This window comes from Cebus imitator, unplaced genomic scaffold (assembly GCF_001604975.1).
Source record: "Cebus imitator isolate Cc_AM_T3 unplaced genomic scaffold, Cebus_imitator-1.0 Scaffold614, whole genome shotgun sequence".
Taxonomy (NCBI): domain Eukaryota; kingdom Metazoa; phylum Chordata; class Mammalia; order Primates; family Cebidae; genus Cebus; species Cebus imitator.
In genome coordinates this window covers 861,624-880,322 of record NW_016107929.1, presented here as the reverse complement: position 1 = coordinate 880,322, position 18,699 = coordinate 861,624, and the positions used below count along the sequence as shown (strand labels likewise).

Here is an 18,699-nt window from a genome sequence, read left to right as displayed (position 1 = left end):
AAAAGAATTTTGAACAATGTCTAAAGACACGTCTACTCTAGATAGCTTGAAAATGATTCACGAAATAGGAAAGCTAAAATTCTCAGAAGGTGTTCAAACTGAGCTCTTGCGTATGAAATGCCGTAAATGTGACAGATGTGTATCTTTAGATGAATATGTCATTTAAGAAATGGATTCGAAGAGAATTGGCGGCGGGGGTCTCCCGAGGCCAGGAGAGTTAAGAAGGGCGTGGAGCCCCTCCTGGGCCTGGCCGGGTGTGAGGAGAGGGAGGACTCCTGTACAATCTCAGCCTCACCACCTCAGAACTTTCCAGCCCCTGAGACCTCAGGGCCTTGAAGCCAGGCTCTTCCCAGTGCCCTCTGCTTTTCCCTCATAAGCGTTTTCTGGGAGAGAGGGTTCCTGGGGCACCGTCTGACCTCTTAACATGGAAAGCTTTCACTCTGAGTGGGATAGTGCTTCCTGAGTGCCCTGCTTTTATGGGGCACATTTTTAGCCGGCTAAGAGTAGGATCTGATGGCAGAGGTCACTGCTACTTCACATTTTGACAGATAACTCCTTGTGCTGTATCAGATGCTGTAGGCTGATACAAAATGGCTGCCGCCCTCAAAGTCAGATGAAAGAGCCCCTGAGGCCAGCATTAGAGACGCTTGAGAGATGATTTCCCTCTTTCAATGTCGGAGTGCTTATATGGAAGAGAGCTATCTCTAGATAAAAACTCCTCACCACCGGTGAGGCAGAGCCTTGAGGGCCGCCCTAGGCCCTGGCCCTGGCCGTAATGGCCGGATGGTGCTGAGGGGAATTGGCTAGATCAATTGTTTTGCACATTTTATTTATTTATTATTATTACTTTTGAGATGGAGTCACACTCTGTCGACCGGGCTGGAGTGCAATGGTGTGATCTTGACTCACTGCAGCTTCCGCCTCCCAGGTTCAAGAGATTCTCCTGCCTCAGCCTCTCAAGTAGCTGGGATTACAGGTGTCTGTCACCATGCCTAGCTAATTTTTGCATTTTTAGTAGAGACGGGGTTACACTATGTTAGCCAGGCTGGTCTCAAACCCCTGACCTCAAGTGATCTGCCCTTCTTGACCTCCCAAAGTGCTGGGATTACAGACGTGAGCCACCACCGGGCCAGTCTTGCACATTTTAGACACTCAGTAAATATTTGTTGAATCAAATAACTTTGATGGGCTGGGCGAGTTGGCCCACACCTGTAATCCCAGCCCTTTGGGAGGCCCAGGCAGGAGGATGGCTTGAGCCTAGGAGTTTGAGACCAGCCTGGGCAACATAGTGAAACCCCCATCTCTACAAAAAATGCAAAAGTTAGCTGGGCATGGTAGTGTGTGCCTGTGGTCCCAGCGACTTGAGAGGCTGAGGTGGGAGGATTGCTTGAGCCTGGGAGACGGAGGCTGCAGTGAGCCCTGATTGTGCCGCTGCACCGCGCACTATTGTGGGCGAGAGCGAGGCCCTGTCTCAAAATAACTGTGATGAAGGTGGGGAATCAGAGATAGACGGGCAGGGGTCTGGGTTTGCACAGCTCTGAGGTTGAGCTCCGTTCTGTACCTTTGCGGGGATGGGGGGATGAGGGGAGGAGGGTGGGCACGGTTCCCTCGATGTGGGTGTCTGAGGCGAAGAAGAGGATGGCGGAGGTTGCAGCCACCAACCACAAGAGTTCCTTAGAGGGGTCACAGTCTCCAGGAAGTTTCTAGGAAGCCAGTCAGCAGTAGAGAGGGTGAACGTGGTGGGGCGCATCCCGTGGCTGCGCTTAAGTGGGCTGCTTGGGGGTTAAGGGGAGAAGATAAAAGTGTCTGCAGGACCACAGACTTTTGCTGTGGCGGAGCTGGGCTCTCTTCCTCTCCCAAGTCTCGCTCCTCGTCCCCTCCCTGGGGGGCCAGGGGTGAGGGTGGCGGGAACCTCAAGGCTCTGCGAGAGTGCGTGGAGCGTGTTGCCATTTTGGTCTCGTCTCTTCCTCGGTCTCTCTTTGCCTCACTTTGGGTCTACGCTCTGTGCGTCTGTCTTGCTTCTTGGCATGTCTTCTTTTCCTCTTTTTTGTACTACCCTGCACTTCGCATGTGGTTGTGGATTGTGTGTGTGTGTAGCTGTTGCTTTAACAAGCTGCTCCAGGTCTCTCCCTCCCACATCTAGTCCTCCCCTCCTCCCTGGAGGCCTCTGTGCATTCTGGGGAAATCTGTCCATTTCCCTTTGTCCACAGTGTCCCTCCCACCCTGCAGCCAGCTCCCTCACATCCACCCTGGGCTGCAGGCGTGCTCAGCAGGCTCCCCGAAGATCAAAGCTTGTCCAGGGCCCGCACTGCTGCCAAAGGCCAGAAGGCCTGTGTGCAGGCCGGAAGAAGCTAGAGCTTAGTGGCAACTGGAGAGGGGAAGATGAAAAAGGAGAAGAGGCGAGGGGCATTCCAGGGGAGCCCGGGAGAGCCAGCACGGCCTCCCGGTACATGAAGCAAAGAAGACAGACACAGGCACCGGGAGCTGCAGGCTGGGGGCATAAGCTGGGGGCTGGGAAGCACAGATACAGAAATGCACAGATGTGAGCTGAGAAGCAAGGGGGAAGAGAGAGAGAGAGAGAGAGAGGGAGAGAGAGACGTGCCAGCGCTTTGAGGGTCCAGACAGCCCTCCCTGCCTCTCCGAGTGCTGGTACACTGGTACACAGGATGCTACTGTACTAGGGTAAGGCACCTCTGGGGACGCTGAGGTGTGGGAATCAAAGGCCAGCTCTTTGGGGTGGCAGCGGAAGCCCAAAGCAGCAAAGTAAGCATGCTGGAAACCCACAGCCTCCTCCACTTAGCGGAGCCTTGCTGTGAGATGAGGCAGCACAGGGAGCTGGAGGCAGGGAGGTGGCTCTCTGCACAGACCTCAGGACCATGGAGCAGAGGGAGTCAAAACAGCCACCATATGGGGAAGGGTCAAGAATGCCTCTAGTCTTCCCAGGCATTTTACCAGGGTAAGCTAAATTTGGGGATATCCTATATGGAGACTTCCTCCCCTTCACACCCTGCTCACCAAGTCTGGGATAGGGGACAGTGGGAACTACTCTTGGGTATGAGGCTCCCCCTATTCCACCCTTCTCACTGCCGCTTTTCCCTAAATGCTTCCTGTGCCGCATGCTAACCTAATCACCACCTTGACTGGTGGCTAGTCTCCCTTCCTCTTTTCTCAGAAACCTCCTTGCTGACCTCTTTTCTTCCTACTTCCCTAGTGTTTTTTTGTTTGTTTCTGTTTGAGATGGAGTCTTGCTCTGTTGCCCAGGCTGGAGTGCAGTGGCGCGATCTTGGCTCACTGCAACCTCCGCCTCCCGGGTTCAAGCGATTCTCCTGACTCAGCCTCCTGAATAGCAGCTGGGACTCCAAGCACCCGCGACCACACCCGGCTAATTTTTGTATTTTTAGTAGAGACAAGGTTTCACCATGTTGGTCTGGCTGGTCTCAAACTCCTAACCTCAGATGATCTGCCTGCCTCAGCCTCCCAAAGTGTGAGCCGCTATGCCCGGCCCCTACTTTCTTAGATTTTTTTTTTTTTTTTAGACAGAATAGATGGAGTCTCGCTGTGTTGCCAGGCTGGAGTGCAGTGGCGTGATCTCGGCTCACTGCTGCCTCCGCCTCCTGGGTTCAAGCGATTCTCCTGCTTCAGCCTCTCGAGTAGGACTGTAGGCGCCTGCCACCACACCTAGCTAAGTTTTGTATTTTTAGTAGAGATGGGATTTCACCATGTTGGCCAGAGTGATCTCAATCTCTTGACTTTGTGATCTGCCTGCCTCGGCCTCCCAAAGTGCTGGGATTATTGGAGGGAGCCACTGGGCCCGGCCTTTTTGTTTTTGTTTTGTTTTAGACAGAGTCTTGTTCTGTCACCCAGGCTGGAGTGCAGTGGCGCAATCTCGGCTCACTGCAGCTTCCGCCTCCTGGGTTCTAAGCGAGTCTCCTGCCTCAGGCTTTAGAGTAGCTGGGATTACAGGTGCGCACCACCACACCCCACTAATTTTGTATTTTTGTTTGTTTTTGTTTTTTTGAGACGGAGTTTCGTTCTTTGTTGCCCAGGCTGGAGTGAAGTGGCACAATCTTGGTTCACAGCAACCTCTGCCTCCTGGGTTCAAGTGATTCTCATGCCTCAGCCTCCCAAGTAGCTAGGATTACAGGTGCCCGCCACCACGCCCAACTAATTTTTGTATTTTTAGTAGAGATGGAGTTGCACCATGTTGGCCTGGCTGGTCTTGAACTCCTGACCTCAAGTGATCCACCCGCCTCAGCTTTGCAAAGTGCTGGGATTACATATATGTCTTTCTTATCTATCTATCTATCCATCCATCCATCCTTTTTTTTTTTTTTTTTTTTTTTTTTTTNTGAGATGGAGCCTTGATCTGCCACCCAGGCTGGAGTGCAGTGGTGCCATCTCCACTCATGGCAGCCTCCACCTCCCGGGTTCAAACAATTCTCCTACCTCAGCCTCCCGAGTAACTGGGATTCCAGGCGTGTGCCAGCACACCCAGCAAATTTTTGTATTTTAGTAGAGATGGGGTTTCACCATTTTGACCACTGGTCTTGAACTCCTGACCTCAGGTGATCCACCCGCCTCGGCCTCCCAAAGTGCTGGGATTACAGGCGTGAGCCACCGTGCCTGACCTAATCTATCTTTCTGTCTATCTTATTTTACCTGTCTATTTTATTTATCATCATCTGTGTATCTATCTAATCTGTCTGTATATCTAATCTATCAATCTATCATTTAATCTATCTAATCTGTCTGTGTATCTAGTCTATCTATCTGTCTGTCTGTCTGTCTAATCTATCCATCCATACATCTATCTACCTACCTATCTATCTCAAGCACCTACCACATGGCAGGCCCTGGCTACCTCCTCTTCCGGGCAGATGGAGTACTTGAGGGAGCTAATGAAGATGGAGTCGCTTTTCTATCTTCTCCTAAACCTCAGCAGGAGGACCAGGCCCCACCCCTTCTGAGTGCTCCAGTCCTCTCCATGGGTTGTGTCTTCGTGCCCAGGAGGAAACACAGCCCACCTCCCATGGGTCAGGAGACTGTAAAAAGGGGGTTATTGACAGAGGTGAAGGGAATCAGCCAACTTGTTGAAGCACAAACACTATAAACAGCAGGAGGAGTCCTGAAGAAGTGAAAATGGTGTTTCTGGAACCCAGAGAGTGTTTGCGCTCTGGATAAGGGGCCACCCCACAGGAGCTGTAGAGGCGCAGGGCTGCAGGTGGGGATGAACACGCGCTATTGACAGAAAACATGCCTGGGGCAGGGAGGGAGTAGGGAAAATATCCCAGCCTCTTCCCCCACCCTTCCATCTCATTTCTGAGAGGCACTTCCCACTGGCCGGCCCCAGCTGGTGCTGGAGGGCAAGAGAGCCCACGAGCTGTCTGTGGCTGTCAGCCCTTGGTGGAGAGAGCCGCAGACAGGGTGGATGGGGAGTGGCTGGTGGGGCCCCGTGGGGACAAACAGCATGGATTGGGACAACGTGGCTTCATCCAGGCCAGGGCTGGGTGTGTGTACACACTCCAGTGACCCATTTTAGAGACAGAATTAATATGGTGAGTACAGAAAGAAGAAATCAGTGACTTTTCCTCCTCTATACAGTTCAATTTGGCGGAAGTTAAGCAAAGCCACCCCAAGCCCTCTCTCTATGCTTCAGCGGCTGCCAGGCTTGGGGCGGCCGCACAGCTGGCTAGACTGTCATCTCTGCCCTCACAGGGCTCAAGCTGGTGGGAGAGCTGGGAAACCAAATCACTACACACGAGGTAGAAGGTGGACAGCACCTGGGAGTGTGTCAACAGGGTGCTGTGGGACTTCAGAGTAGGCAGATCACCACCAAGCTCCAACGGCAAAGGTGCCACTGGGGGAAAGAAGGACCAAGCTTGGGAGGCAGAGTGAGTCTGGAGGCAAGATCTGGTCTCACCAGCAGGGACCAGATCCATGCTGACTCCTTCCCCAGGCAGTCACCTCTCTAAGCCCACTTTATAGCCTGGGGCTGGATTCAAACACACTTGAGCCCGGCGCTCGCCCTCCTTTGAGGTGCTGTCTCGGTGGCCTTCCTATAATAACTGTTCTAATCCCATGGCATCTCGTTCCCAGTACCACATCGAGCTTCCCAAAGCTCTACATAGACCATGTCACATCTCTGCTCAAAAATCAGCAGTGGCTCCCATCACCTCCAAGACAGAGCTCCAGCTCTTCAGCCTGCCTGTCAATGTTTGCAATCACGACCTGCAAAAATTAGCTGGGTGTTGTGACGGGAGGATTACTTGAGCCCAGGAGTTCCAGGCTGCAATGAGCTGTGATTGCACCACTGCACTCCTGCCTGGGTGACAGAGTGGATCCTGTCTCAAACAAACAAACAAAACTAAAAATAAAAATAAAAAGATTTACTTACAGTCACGTGTGCCCCAAATGCTTGTCCCATACCTTATTCCACTGTCTCCTCCCTGAGCCCTCTCTTTCCTCCAAAGCCTCCTTGTACATCCCTACCACCTTTGCACATCTCAGAATGGGGACGCCTCTACCCTTTCCTTTCCATCTAACTTATGATTTTCAAACTTGAGTGTGATCAGTCACCTGGAGATTTATGAAAACTCAGCTGACTAGACCCACCCCCAGTTTCTGATTCCGCAGGTCTAGGGTGGGGCTGAGGATTTGCATTTCTTTTTCTTTTTGTTTTTGAGATGGAATTTCCCTCTTGTTACCCAGGCTGGAGTGCAATGGCGTGATCTCGGTTCACCGCAACCTCCGCCTCCTGGGTTCAAGCAATTCTTCCGCCTCACCCACCCAAGTAGCTGGGACTACAGGCGTGTGCCACCATGCTCAGCTAATTTTTGTAGTTTTAGTAGAGACAGGGTTTCACCATGTTGACCAGGATGGTCTCGATCTCTTGACCTCGTGATCCACCCACTTTGGCCTCCCAAAATGCTGGGATTATAGGTGTGAGCCACTGTACCCGGCCAGAAGATTTGCATTTCTAACAAGTTCTCTGGTCATGTTGCCGCTGTTGCTGATCCAGGACTTTGGAATCCCTCCTCTAACATACAGCTGTCCATTCCCCATGGTCCATTCAGAGCCTCTCTGCCTTACCCCCTCCACCCCCAGCCTTGCCTGTCTGCCGAGCTCGCAGGAACCTCTCCTTCATCCAAACCCTGGACAAGCACCTTCTGCTTGGTCCACTCAGACTCGTCTGATATTGGATAGGGAAATGGCCCTCTGCTCTTTCTTCCCAATCTCTCACACTGTATCAGGTTCCAACCCTTGGGAATCTGATCTCAGAACTGTCCCACACGTTCCCATAGCCACTTAGCTCAGACCCTTTGCTCACTGGGGTGGTTACAGTCCTGCCTTTGATGCCTCACCTCCTCCAGTTATTTCGCCTAGCAGCTGCAGAGGTCCACGTGGCAAATATAATCACCTTCTTCTCTATAAAAAATCATCTACTGTGGCTGGGTGAGGTGGCTCATACCTGTAATCCTAGCACTTTGGGAGGCCTAGGTGGGTGGATCGCCTGAGACTGGGGGTTCGAGACCAGCCTAACCAACATGGAGAAACCCTGTCTCTACTAAAAATACAAAATTAGCCAGGTGTGGTGGCACATGCTTGTAATCCAGCTACTTGGGTGGCTGGGGCAGGAGAATCGCTTGAACCCGGGATGCGAAGGTTGCAGTGTGCTGAGATCATGCCATTGCACTCCAGCCTGGGCAACAAGAGCAAAGCTCCATCTCAAAAGAAAAAAAAAAAAGAGAGAGAGAGAGAGAAAGAAAGAAGGGAAAGAGAGAGAAAGAAAATCCTCTACTGGCTGACTGTCATGTGCCCGGGATTCAGTCCCAGCATCTCAGCACGGCCTTCAAGCATTTCCATGTCCTGGCCTGGCTCCATGGCCTCCCCACGAATTTGCCACCTTCACCACGCATCCTTTTCTGATTCCCTGCTCACTCATCCCAGCAAAGAACCCCCTCCTGGCCTGGGCATAGCATTTCATGGTGTGTATCTCAGAGCATTCAGTTAGGGGTGTGCAAGTTCAGTTTGTTACCGGCTGATGTTGTGAAGTCCTAAATTGTTGGTGCCACAAACAAAGAATTGGACACAACACACACACACATAGCAAAGCAGCAGAAAGTTTATTAAGCACAGTACGATCTGCTATGGATCGGGGACAACCTGCAATGGTATCAGCATCAACCGATATTTCATGGCCTTTTCTATGTGTGTTTTTCTCATCTTCCCCGAGCGGCCTAATTTTTAGCCAGCATGTGTCTTTTGATTGACAGGAAGGTTGCTTAGTTTCCTGGCCTCTGTGTGCTTGTGTGTCACTTCCATCCCATAATTTCAAGCATATGCATGATATACACTCTGTATGCATGAACCTTAAATAGCTACTTGCTATACGGGGTTATTTTAAGGATGTATTTTCTCTGCAGTACATGCCCATCTTTCTTCCAGGCTGGAGTGCAGTGGCGCGATCTTGGCTCACTGCAGCCTCCACCTCCCTGGTTCAGGTGATTCTCCTGCCTCAGCCTCCTGAGTAGCTGAGACTACACTTTCATGCCACCATGCCCGGCTAATTTTTGTATTTTTAGTAGATACGGGGTTTCACCATGTTGACCAGGCGGATCTTGAACTCCTGACCTCAAGTGATCTGCCCACCTCAGCCTCCCAAAGTGCTGGAATTACAGGCGTGAGCCACCTCACCCAGCCTAGTACATGCCCATCTCTTAGGAGCTACTCCTTACTGGTTTGGTTTGGATCTAGCCAGCCATGGGGCTCCTTATTCATTTATCTTACTTCTGTTTTTGCTCACCTGCCTCTTTATCTTGCTTCTGCTCCTACTCATTCCATCCTTCATCCAAGCTCCAATTCCCTCTGCTATTCTCCTGCCTCGAGTTCACTAGGTGGGCTGCAAGGGTCCTGAGGGAGAGGTTGCGTATCGCCCATGTATACTTCAGGTCCAATAAATGCTTGCTGACTAATGATCGGTATTTCCCTCAGGCCCTGCGATTTCTGTGGGCTTAGGTCCCTACTGGCTCAGGCCCCTGCCTCCCTCAGCAAGGCTACAATGAACGGGGGAATCCCTTTTAGGCACTTGCTCCTGGTGCTGCAACTGGGTAAGTTCTCAGACCTGGGGTCTCAGTGCAGATGGCATGGGAGGAAAGGCAAAGGTTGAGGCTGGGGTAGAGGGGGACAGCGGCAGCATTGAGACCTGACTCCTTTCTTTTCCACGTAGCGCTACTCCCAGGAGTCACTCACGGAAAGACAGTGGTGCTGGGCAAAAAAGGGGAGATGGTGGAGCTGCCCTGTGAAACTTCCCTGAAGAAGAACACGCAGTTCCACTGGAAAACCTCTGACCAGATAAAGATTCTGGGAATTCAGAACTCCTTCTTGACTAGAGGTAGGGTTGCCTTTCTTCCATCGAAGGAGGAAAACACACTATGCATTTAAAGACTTTGGTGTCTGAGATTTGCTCTTAGTAAACTCTGGGATCCCAGAGGGCTTGGGTCGACGGAAACTCAGTGGCATTCTTATCCAGAGTTTCTCTACATCAACTGCTGGTGGCGCAGGGAAAGGCTTTTGGTGGTATGTTAATTTGAATATTTTAATATTCATGAATTTATTTTAGTGAGTTTTATAAAAATCACTGTCACTTAAAACCCATGATTTCTTGAGTATTGTTGCTACAGACCCATGTAGATAATATTTTGCACAGCAGCTCATGCCTGTAATCCTAGTACTTTGGGAGGCCAAGGCAGGAGGATTGCTTGAGTGCAGGAGTTCAAGACTAGCCTAAGCAACGTAGTGAGACTTTGTCTCTACAAAAAAAAAATTTTTTTTTTTGAGACAAGTTCTGATTCTACCGCCCAGGCTGCAGTGCAGTGGTATGATCTCGGCTCACTGCAATCTCCGCCTCCCAGGCTCAAGTCATCCTCCCACCTCAGCCTCCCAAGTAGCTGGTACTACAGGCACACACCACCACGCCCGGCTAATTATTGTACTTTTTGTAGAGACAGGGTTTCACCATGTTGGTCAGCTGGCTCAAGTGATCCATTTGCCTTGGCCTCCCAGAGGGCTGGGATTACAGGTGTGTGTCATGGTGCCAAGCCGAAAAGCAGTTTTTTTTTTTTTTAAAAAAAAGACTGAGGCGTGGTTGCTCACACCTGTAATCCCAGCACTTTGGGAGGTTGAAGTGGGCGGATCACCTCAGGTCAGGAGTTCAAGACCAGCCTGGCCAACATGGTGAAACCTAGTCTCTATCAAAAATACAAAAATTAGCCAGGCATGGTGTCAGGTGCCTGTAATCCCAGCTACTCGTGAGGCTGAGGCAGGAGAATTGCTTGGACCCAGGAGGCAAAGGCTTCAGTGAGCTAGGATTGTATCACTGCACTCCAGCATGGGCAACAGAGCAAGACTCTATCTCAAAAAAAAGAAAAAAAAAATAGCAGAATTTTGTTTTCCTACTTTTTTTTCTTTTTTTTTTTTTTTTTTAAGACAGACTCTGGCTGTGTTGTGCAGGCTGGGGTGCAATGGAATGATCTCAGCTCACTGCAAGCTCTGCTTCCCGGGTTCAAGCGATTCTCCTGCTTCAGCCTCCTGAGTAGCTGGGATCATAGGCATGAGTCACCATGCCTGGCTAATTTGTATATTTTTAGTAGAGGTAGGGTTTCATCATATTGGCCAGGCTGGTCTCGAACTCCTGACCTCAAATGATTCGCCTGCCTCAGCCTCCCAAAGTGCTGGAATTACAGGCATGAGCTACTGCACTTGGGTTTTTCTTCTGATTTTAAAAGTATTGGCCGGGCCTGGAGGCTCACGCCTGTAATCCCAGCACTGTGGGAGGCTGAGGCGGGTGGATCACTTGAGGCCAGGAGTTTGAGACCAGCCTGGTTACATTGGCAAAACTCTGTCTCTATTTTTTGTAGAAATGAGATGTCACCATGTTGCTCAGGCTGGTCTCCAATTCCTAGGCTTAAGTGATCTTCCTGCCTTGGCCTCCCAAAGTTCTGGGATTATAGGTGTGAGCCACTGAGTGTGGCCTATTTTCATCCACTCTTGTTCAGTGTGAAGAATTCTATATATATAATTATGTAAATGATATCATACTGTATATACTTTTTATCCCACTCCCTCTTTATATAATAATGAGACTGTCAATTTTTATTAAACTAATTTTTATTTTTATTTTTTTGAGACGGAGTCTCGCACTCTTGCCCAGGCTGGAGTGCAGTGGCGTGATCTCGGCTCACTGCAATGTTTGCCGCCTGGGTTCAAATGATTCTCCTGGCTCAGCGTCCTGAGTAGCTGGGATTACAGGTGCCTGCCACCACGCCCAGCTAATTTTTGTATTTTTAGTAGAGATGGGGTTTCACCATGTTGGCCAGGCTGGTCTCAAACTCCTGACCTCAAGTGATCCACCCACCTCGGCCTCCCAAAGTGCTGGGATTACAGGTGTGAGCCAAGTTATCTGGCAATGTTTAATAAGTACAAAATTCTAAAACCCTTGGACCTTAGCTATTCTGGAAAGTCTACTTGACAGAAATAAAATTGTGAATACTCTTTTTGTTGTTGTTTTTTTTTGAGACAGAATCTCATGTGGACGTCCAGGCTGGAGTGCAGTGATGTGATCTCTGCTCACTGCAACCTCCACCTCCTGGGTTCAAGTGATTCTCCTGCCTCATCCTCCTGTGCAGCTGGGATTACAGGTGTGTGCTACCATGCCTGGCTAATTTTTGTATTTTTAGTAGAGATGGGGTTTCACCATGTTGACCAGGCTGATCTCGAACTTCTGCTCCTAGATGATCTGCCCGCTTCAGTCTCCCAAAGTGCTGGGATTACAGATGTGAGCCATTGTGTCTGACCAGTGAACACTTAATAATATTTGTGCAAAGGTGTTATAAGAATTGCTTGGCCTGGCGCAGTGGCTCACATCTGTAATCCCAACACTTTGGGAGGCTGAGGCTGGTGGATCACCTGAGGTCGGGAATTTAAAACCAGCCTGACCAACATGGTGAAACCCCGTCCCTACTAAAAAAACAAAAAATTAGCTGGGCGTTGTGGCACATGCCTATAATCTCAGCTACTTGGGAGACTGAGGCAGGGGAATCACTTGAACCTGGGAGGCAGAGGTTGAGGTGAGCCAAAATTGTGCCATTGGACTCCAGCCTGGGCAATAACAGCAAAACTCTGTCTCAAAAAAAAAAAATTGCTTGTAATATCAAAGGACAGAATTCAACCTGAATGTCTATCAGTGAGGGAAGAGTTTAACTGTGTTACACTGTGGGAAATTCAGGAAAATGGAGTAGATGAATGTATTAGTCTATTAGGAATGCCATTACAAAATACCATAGACTGGGTAGTTTAAACAACAGACATTTGTTTATCACAATTCTGATTTCAGGGTGTTAGCATGGTCAGATTCTAGTAAGGAATCTCTTCCTAGCTTGCAGGCAGTTGCCTTCTTGCTGTGTCCTCCCATGGCAGAGAAAAAAAGAAAAAAGCTTTCTTTTTTTTTTTTTTTTTTTTTTTTTTTGAGATGGAGTTTCGCTCTGTTGCCCAGGCTGGAGCATAGTGATCTTGGCTCACTGCAACCTCTGCCTCCCAGGCTCAAGTGATTCTCCTGTCTCAGCCTTCTGAGTAGCTGGGACTATAGGTGCACAACACCACACCCGGCTCATTCTTTTGTATTTTAGTAGAAATGAGGTTTCACCATGTTGGCTAGGGTACTCTAGAACTCCTGACCTCAAGTGATCCTCCTGCCTTGGTCTCTCAAAGTGCTGGGATCACAGGGGTGAGCCACCTCACCTGGCCTTTTTTTTCTGAGACAGAGCCTCACTCTTATTGCCCAGGCTGGAGTGCAATGGCACGATCTCAGCTCACTGCCACCTTTGCCTCCCGGGTTCAAGCAATTCTCCTGCCTCAGCCTCCCAAGTAGCTGGGATTACAGGTGCCTGCTACCATGCCCAGCTAATTTTTGTATTTTTAGTAGAGACTGGGTTTCACCGTGTTGGCCAGGCCAGTCTTGACCTCCTGACCTCAGGTGATCCATCCACTTTGGCCTCTTAAAGTGCTGGGATTACAGGCATGAGCCACCATGCCCACTGAGAAAGAAAGCTTTCTGATGTCTTTTCCTATAAGGACACTATCCCATCATGATGGCCCCATTTAGGTCATAACCTCACCTAAATGGAGTGACCTCCCAAGGGCCACATATCAAAATACCATCACACTGGGGGTGAAGGCTTCAACGTATGAATTTGTGGGGGAACCCAATTCGGTCCGTAGTATTCTGTTCTGTCCCCTCAAATCTATGTCCTTATTACATGAAAAATGCATTCATTCCATCTCAATAGCCCCCACAGTCTAAACTCATTCCAGCATCAACTCCAAAGTCTAATGTCCAAAGTTTCATCTAAATAGCATCTAAGTCAGGGCTTAGTGGCATGCACCTGTAGTTCCAGCTACTCAGGAAGCTGAGGTGGGAGGATCATTTGAGCCTAGAAGTTCAAGATCAGCTTGGTCAGCATTGTGAAACTCGTCTCTAAAAAAAAAAAAAAAATCAATCAATAAATGGAATTTTAAAATGTCATCTAAATCAGATATGGGTGAGACTTGAGATACGGTTCATCCTGAGGCAAGATTTCTTCCCAGCTGTGAACCTGTGAAATCAGGCAAGTTATATGCACATAAAATACAATGGTCGACAGGCATAGGATAGATGTTCCTATTGCAAAAGGCTCACTGGGATGGCAGTGTTATCTCTATGGTTCTCCATACCATTTTCACAATTTTTCTGTAAATCTAAAACTGTTCTTAAGATGTTTGTTACAAAAAGTTATCCAAATACCCCCTAGGAAGTCAGGAAAAAGAAACAAGAAAGCAGAAAACAAAAACAAAATGACAGACTCAAGCTCTAACATATCAATAATTACATTAAATGTAAATGGTCTAAATACATCTATTAAAATACAAACATTGATAGAGTGAATTAAAAAGCATAACTCAACAATATACAATTTACAAGGAATTCACTTCAAAAATAATGACATAGGGCCAGCCATGGTGGCTCATGCCTGTAATCCCGGCACTTTGGGAGGCCAAGGCAGGTGGATCACTTGAGGTCAGGAGTATGACACCAGCCTGGCCAACGTAGTGAAACCCCGTCTCTACTAAAAATAAAAATAAAAAATTAGCCAGGTGTGGTGGTGCATGCCTGTAGTCCCAGCTACTCAGGAGGCTGAGGTGGAAGAATCGCTTGAACCTGGGAGGTGGAGACTGCAGTGAGCTGTGATTGTACCACTGCACACCAGCCTAGGTGACAGAGCGAAACCCTATCTCAAGAAAAACAAACAGGTTGGGCAAGGCAGCTCACACCTGCAATCCCAGCACTCTGGGAGGCTGAGGCAGGCAGATCTCTTGAAATCAGGAGTTAAAGACCAGCCTGGCCAACATGGTGAAACCCTGTCTCTGCAAAAAATACAAAACTTAGCTGGGTGTGATGGTGTGAGTCTGTAATCCCAACTACTCAGGAGGCTGAGGCACAAGAATTGCTTGAACCCAGGAAGTGGATATTGCAGTGAGCCAAAATCACACCACTGCACTCCAGCCTGGGTGACACAGCAAGACTTTGTCTCAAAAAAAAAAAAAAAAAAAAAGAAAAACAAACAAACCAATAATAAAAAAATAGGCTGGGCACCTGTAATCCTAGCACTTTGGGAGGCTGAGGCGGGCAGATAACCTGAGGTCAGGAGTTCAAGACCAGCCTGGCCAACATGGTGAAACCCTGTCTCTACTAAAAATACAAAAATTACCCGGGTATGGTGGTGGGTGCCTGTAATCCCAGCTACTTGGGAGGCTGAGGTAGGACAATTGCTTGAACCTGGAAGATGGAGGTTGCACTGAGCTGAGATCATGCCATTGCACTCCAGCCTGGGTGACACAGCAAGACTGTGTCTCAAATAATAATAAAATAAATAATAAAAATAAAGTAAAAAATAAAGACCAGGTGCAGTGGCTCATGCCTATAATCCCAGCACTTTGGGAGACTGAGGTGGGCGAAGCACAAGGTCAGGAGATCGAGACCATCCTGACTATCACGGTGAAACCCTGCCTCTACCAAAAATGCAAAAAATTAGCCAGGCATGGTGGCATGCACCTGTAGTCCAAGCTACTTGGGAGGCTGAGGCCGAACAATGGCCTGAACCTGGGAGGTGGAGGTTTCAGTGAGTCGAGATCAAGTCACTGCACTCCAGCCTGGGCGACAGAGCAAGACTACATCTCAAAATAGATAAATAAATAAAATGAAAAGCACCAACCAACCAAACAAGCAAAAAACCTGGCTCACTGCGACTAACATTATATTTAATGGTAAAAAACGGAATTATTTTTCCCTAAGGGCAGGAATAAGACAGAGATGTCTGCTCTTACTACTCTTATTCAACATAGTACTGCAATCCCTTGCCAGTGCAATAAGGCAAGAAAATGAAATAAAGGGAAAACTGGTCAGAAAGGAAGAAATAAAACTGTCCCTATTTGTGGATGACATGATTACACAGAAAATCTCAAAGAATCTATAAAAAATCTCTAAGAATTAATAAATGAATTCATCAAGGTTGTAGAATATAAGATAATGATACAAAAATCTATTTTATTTCTGTATATTAGCAAGGAACATGTGTACACAGAAACTAAAACTACAATACCATTTATAATTGCTCAAAAAGGCCAGGCATGGTGGCTCACACCTGTAATTCCTGAACTTTGGGAGGCCAAGGTGGGAGGATTGCTTGAACCCAGGAGTTCGAGACCAGCCTGGGCAACATAGTGAGACCTTGTCTCTACAAAAAATAAAAAATTAGCTGAGCGTGATGGTACATGCCTATAGTCCCAGCTACTGGGGAGGCTGAGGTGGATGAATTGCTTAGCCTGAAAGGTCAAGGCTGCAGTGAGCCATGATCACACCACTGCTCTCCAGCCCAGCTAATACAGCAAGACCCTATCTCAAAAAAAAAAAAAAAAAAAGCAAGAAAGAAATACTTAGGTGTAAATCTAAAAAACATGCATAGGGCCAGGCGTGGTGGCTCATGCCTGTAATCCCAGCACTTTGGGAAGCAGAGGCGGGCGGATCACTTGAAGTCAGGAGTTTGAGACCATCCTGGTCAACATGGTGAAACCCCATCACTACTAAAAATGCAAAAATTAGGCCAGCCTTGTGGCACACGCTTGTAATCCTGGCTACTTTGGAGGCTGAGGCAAGAAAATCGCTTGAACCCAGGAGGCAGAGTTTGCAGTGAACGGAGATTGCACCACTGCACTCTAGCCTGGGCAACAGAATAAGATTCTGTCTCAAAAAAAAATACATATATATAGCATTGAATTTGTATAATAAACAATGCTGATTAAAGAAGTCAAAGAAGATTAAGTATATGGAGAGACATACTGTACTCATGGATTGATGGATTGGAAGACTCAACGTAATAAAGATACCAATTTTCCCCAAATTGATATACAGGTTTAATCGATTCCTATAAAAATATCAGCAAGATTTTTTGTAGATATAAACAAGTTGGCCAGATATAGTGGCTTACGCCTGTAATTCTAGCACTTTGGGAGCCTGAGGTGGGAGGATCACTTGAGCCCAGGTGTTCAAGACTGCAGTGAGCTATGATTGTGTCACTGCATTCCAGCTGGCACTCCAGCCTAAGTGACAAAGGGAGACCCTGTCTCAAAAACAAAATCAAAAGAACACAACTTTTGCTCTGCAAAAACCCTATTAAGAAGAAGAAAGGGCCAGCGTTGTGGCTCACACCTGTAATTCTAGCACTTTGGGAGGCCGAGGTGGGCTGATCACCCGAGGTCAGGACTTTGAGACCAGGCTGGCCAACATGGTGAAACCCCGTCTCTATTAAAAATACAAAAATTAGCCGGGTGTGGTGGTGAACACCTGTAATCCCAGCTACTCAAGAGGCTGAGACAGAAAAATCACTTGAACCTGGGACAGGCAGAGGTTGCTGTGAGCTGAGATCTTGCCATTGCACTCCAGCCTGGGGAACAAGAGTGAAACTGTGTCTCTAAAAAAAAAAAAAAGAAAGAAAGAAAAGAAGAAGAAATGGGCACGGTGGCACACCCCTGCAATCCCAGCACTTTGGGAGGCTGAGGAAGGCTGATCACTTCAGTGCAGAAGTTTGAGAACAGCCTGGGCAACATGATGAAACCCTGTCTCTACACACACACACACACACACACACACACACACACACACACACACACACACCATGAATAGCTGGGTGTGGTGGAGTGCACCTGTAGTCCCAGGGATACAGGATGCTGAGGCTGAGGTGGGAGGATCGATGAACCAGGGAGGCAGAGGTTGCAGTGAGCCAAGATGTTGCCTGGCAAAACAGCCAGACTCTGTCTTTAAAAAGAAGAATAAGAAAAAGAAAAGACAGTTTACAGAATATAAGAAAATATACCCGTAATTCACATACTCAACAAAGGAATAGTATCTAGAATATATAAACAACTCTCGAAACTCAAAACGAAAAAAAAAAAAAACAATTCAATTAGAAAACAGGCAAAAAAGGACACACAGCTGGCAAATAAGCACATGAAAAGTTGTTCAACATCATTAACCATTAGGGAAATGTAAATAAAACCACAATAAGCCATCACTGCACCTATCAGAATGGCTAAGATAAAAAATTGGAACACCACCAAATGCTGATGAGGATGTGGAGAAATTGGGTCATTCTTCCAGCATTGGTGGAAGCCTAAAATGGCATAGCCACTCTGGAAAATAGTTTGACAGTTTCTTATAAAACAAAACATGCAACAGCCCAGCAATTGCACTCCTAGACATTTATCCCAGAGCAATGAAGACTTATGCTCACACAAAAAGCTGTCCACAAATGTTTATAGCAGCTTTATTCATGATAGCCAACAACTAGAAACAATCTAGATGTCCTTCAACTGGGGAATGATTATGTCTATACCACGAAGTCCTTTTCAGCAGTAAAAAGGATGAATTACAGTTCACACCACAACCTGGATGAATCTCCAGGGAATTATGCTGAGTGAAAAAAAAGCCAATCTCAAAGGGTACTACGCTGTATTAATCCATTTACATAGCATTCTTAAAATAACTAATTATAGAAGTGGAGAACAGATGAGTGATTGCCAGGGGTTAAGGGGCTCAGGGATGGGGAGGGGGAAGGGCATGGCTATAAAAAGCAACAACCTTATGGTGCTGGAAATGTTGTGTCCTGATTGTGTCAATGTCATCTTCCCGGTTGCCATATAGTGCTATAGTTTTGCAAGATGTTACCATTAGAGTAAACTGGATAGAGGGTACATAGAATTGTTCTGCATTATTTCTTACAACTGCAAGTGAATCTACAATTACCTCAAAATAATAAGTTTAGTGTAATGCCCGCCGTGGTGGCTCACACTGTAATCCCAGCACTTTGGGAGGCTGAGGTGGGTGGATGGCTTGAGGCCAGGAGTTCGAGACCAGTCTGGCCAACACGGCGAACACTGTCTCTACTAAAAATACAAAAATTAGCTGAGCTTGGCAGCACCTGACAGTAGTCCCAGCTACTTGGGAAGCTGAGGCAGGAGAATTGCTTGAACATGCGAGGTGAAGGTTTCAGTGAGCCAAGATCACGCCACTGCACTCCAGCTTGGGCGACAGAGTGAGGCTCTTTCTCAAAA

General features: G+C 47.8%; 1 protein-coding gene across 2 annotated transcripts in view; it reads left to right on the top strand.

Annotated features, from left to right (window-relative positions):
• The window catches only part of CD4 (CD4 molecule), a 31,815-nt gene that overhangs the window by 1,220 nt on the left and 11,896 nt on the right, over window positions 1-18,699 (top strand). For both annotated transcript variants that reach the window (XM_037734412.1, XM_017517039.2), the window contains exons 2-3: window positions 8,992-9,107; window positions 9,227-9,391. In XM_037734412.1, coding sequence (XP_037590340.1) covers window positions 9,059-9,107; window positions 9,227-9,391 — 214 coding nt within the window. In that variant the 5' untranslated portion in view covers window positions 8,992-9,058. The remainder of the gene's footprint in view (window positions 1-8,991; window positions 9,108-9,226; window positions 9,392-18,699) is intronic.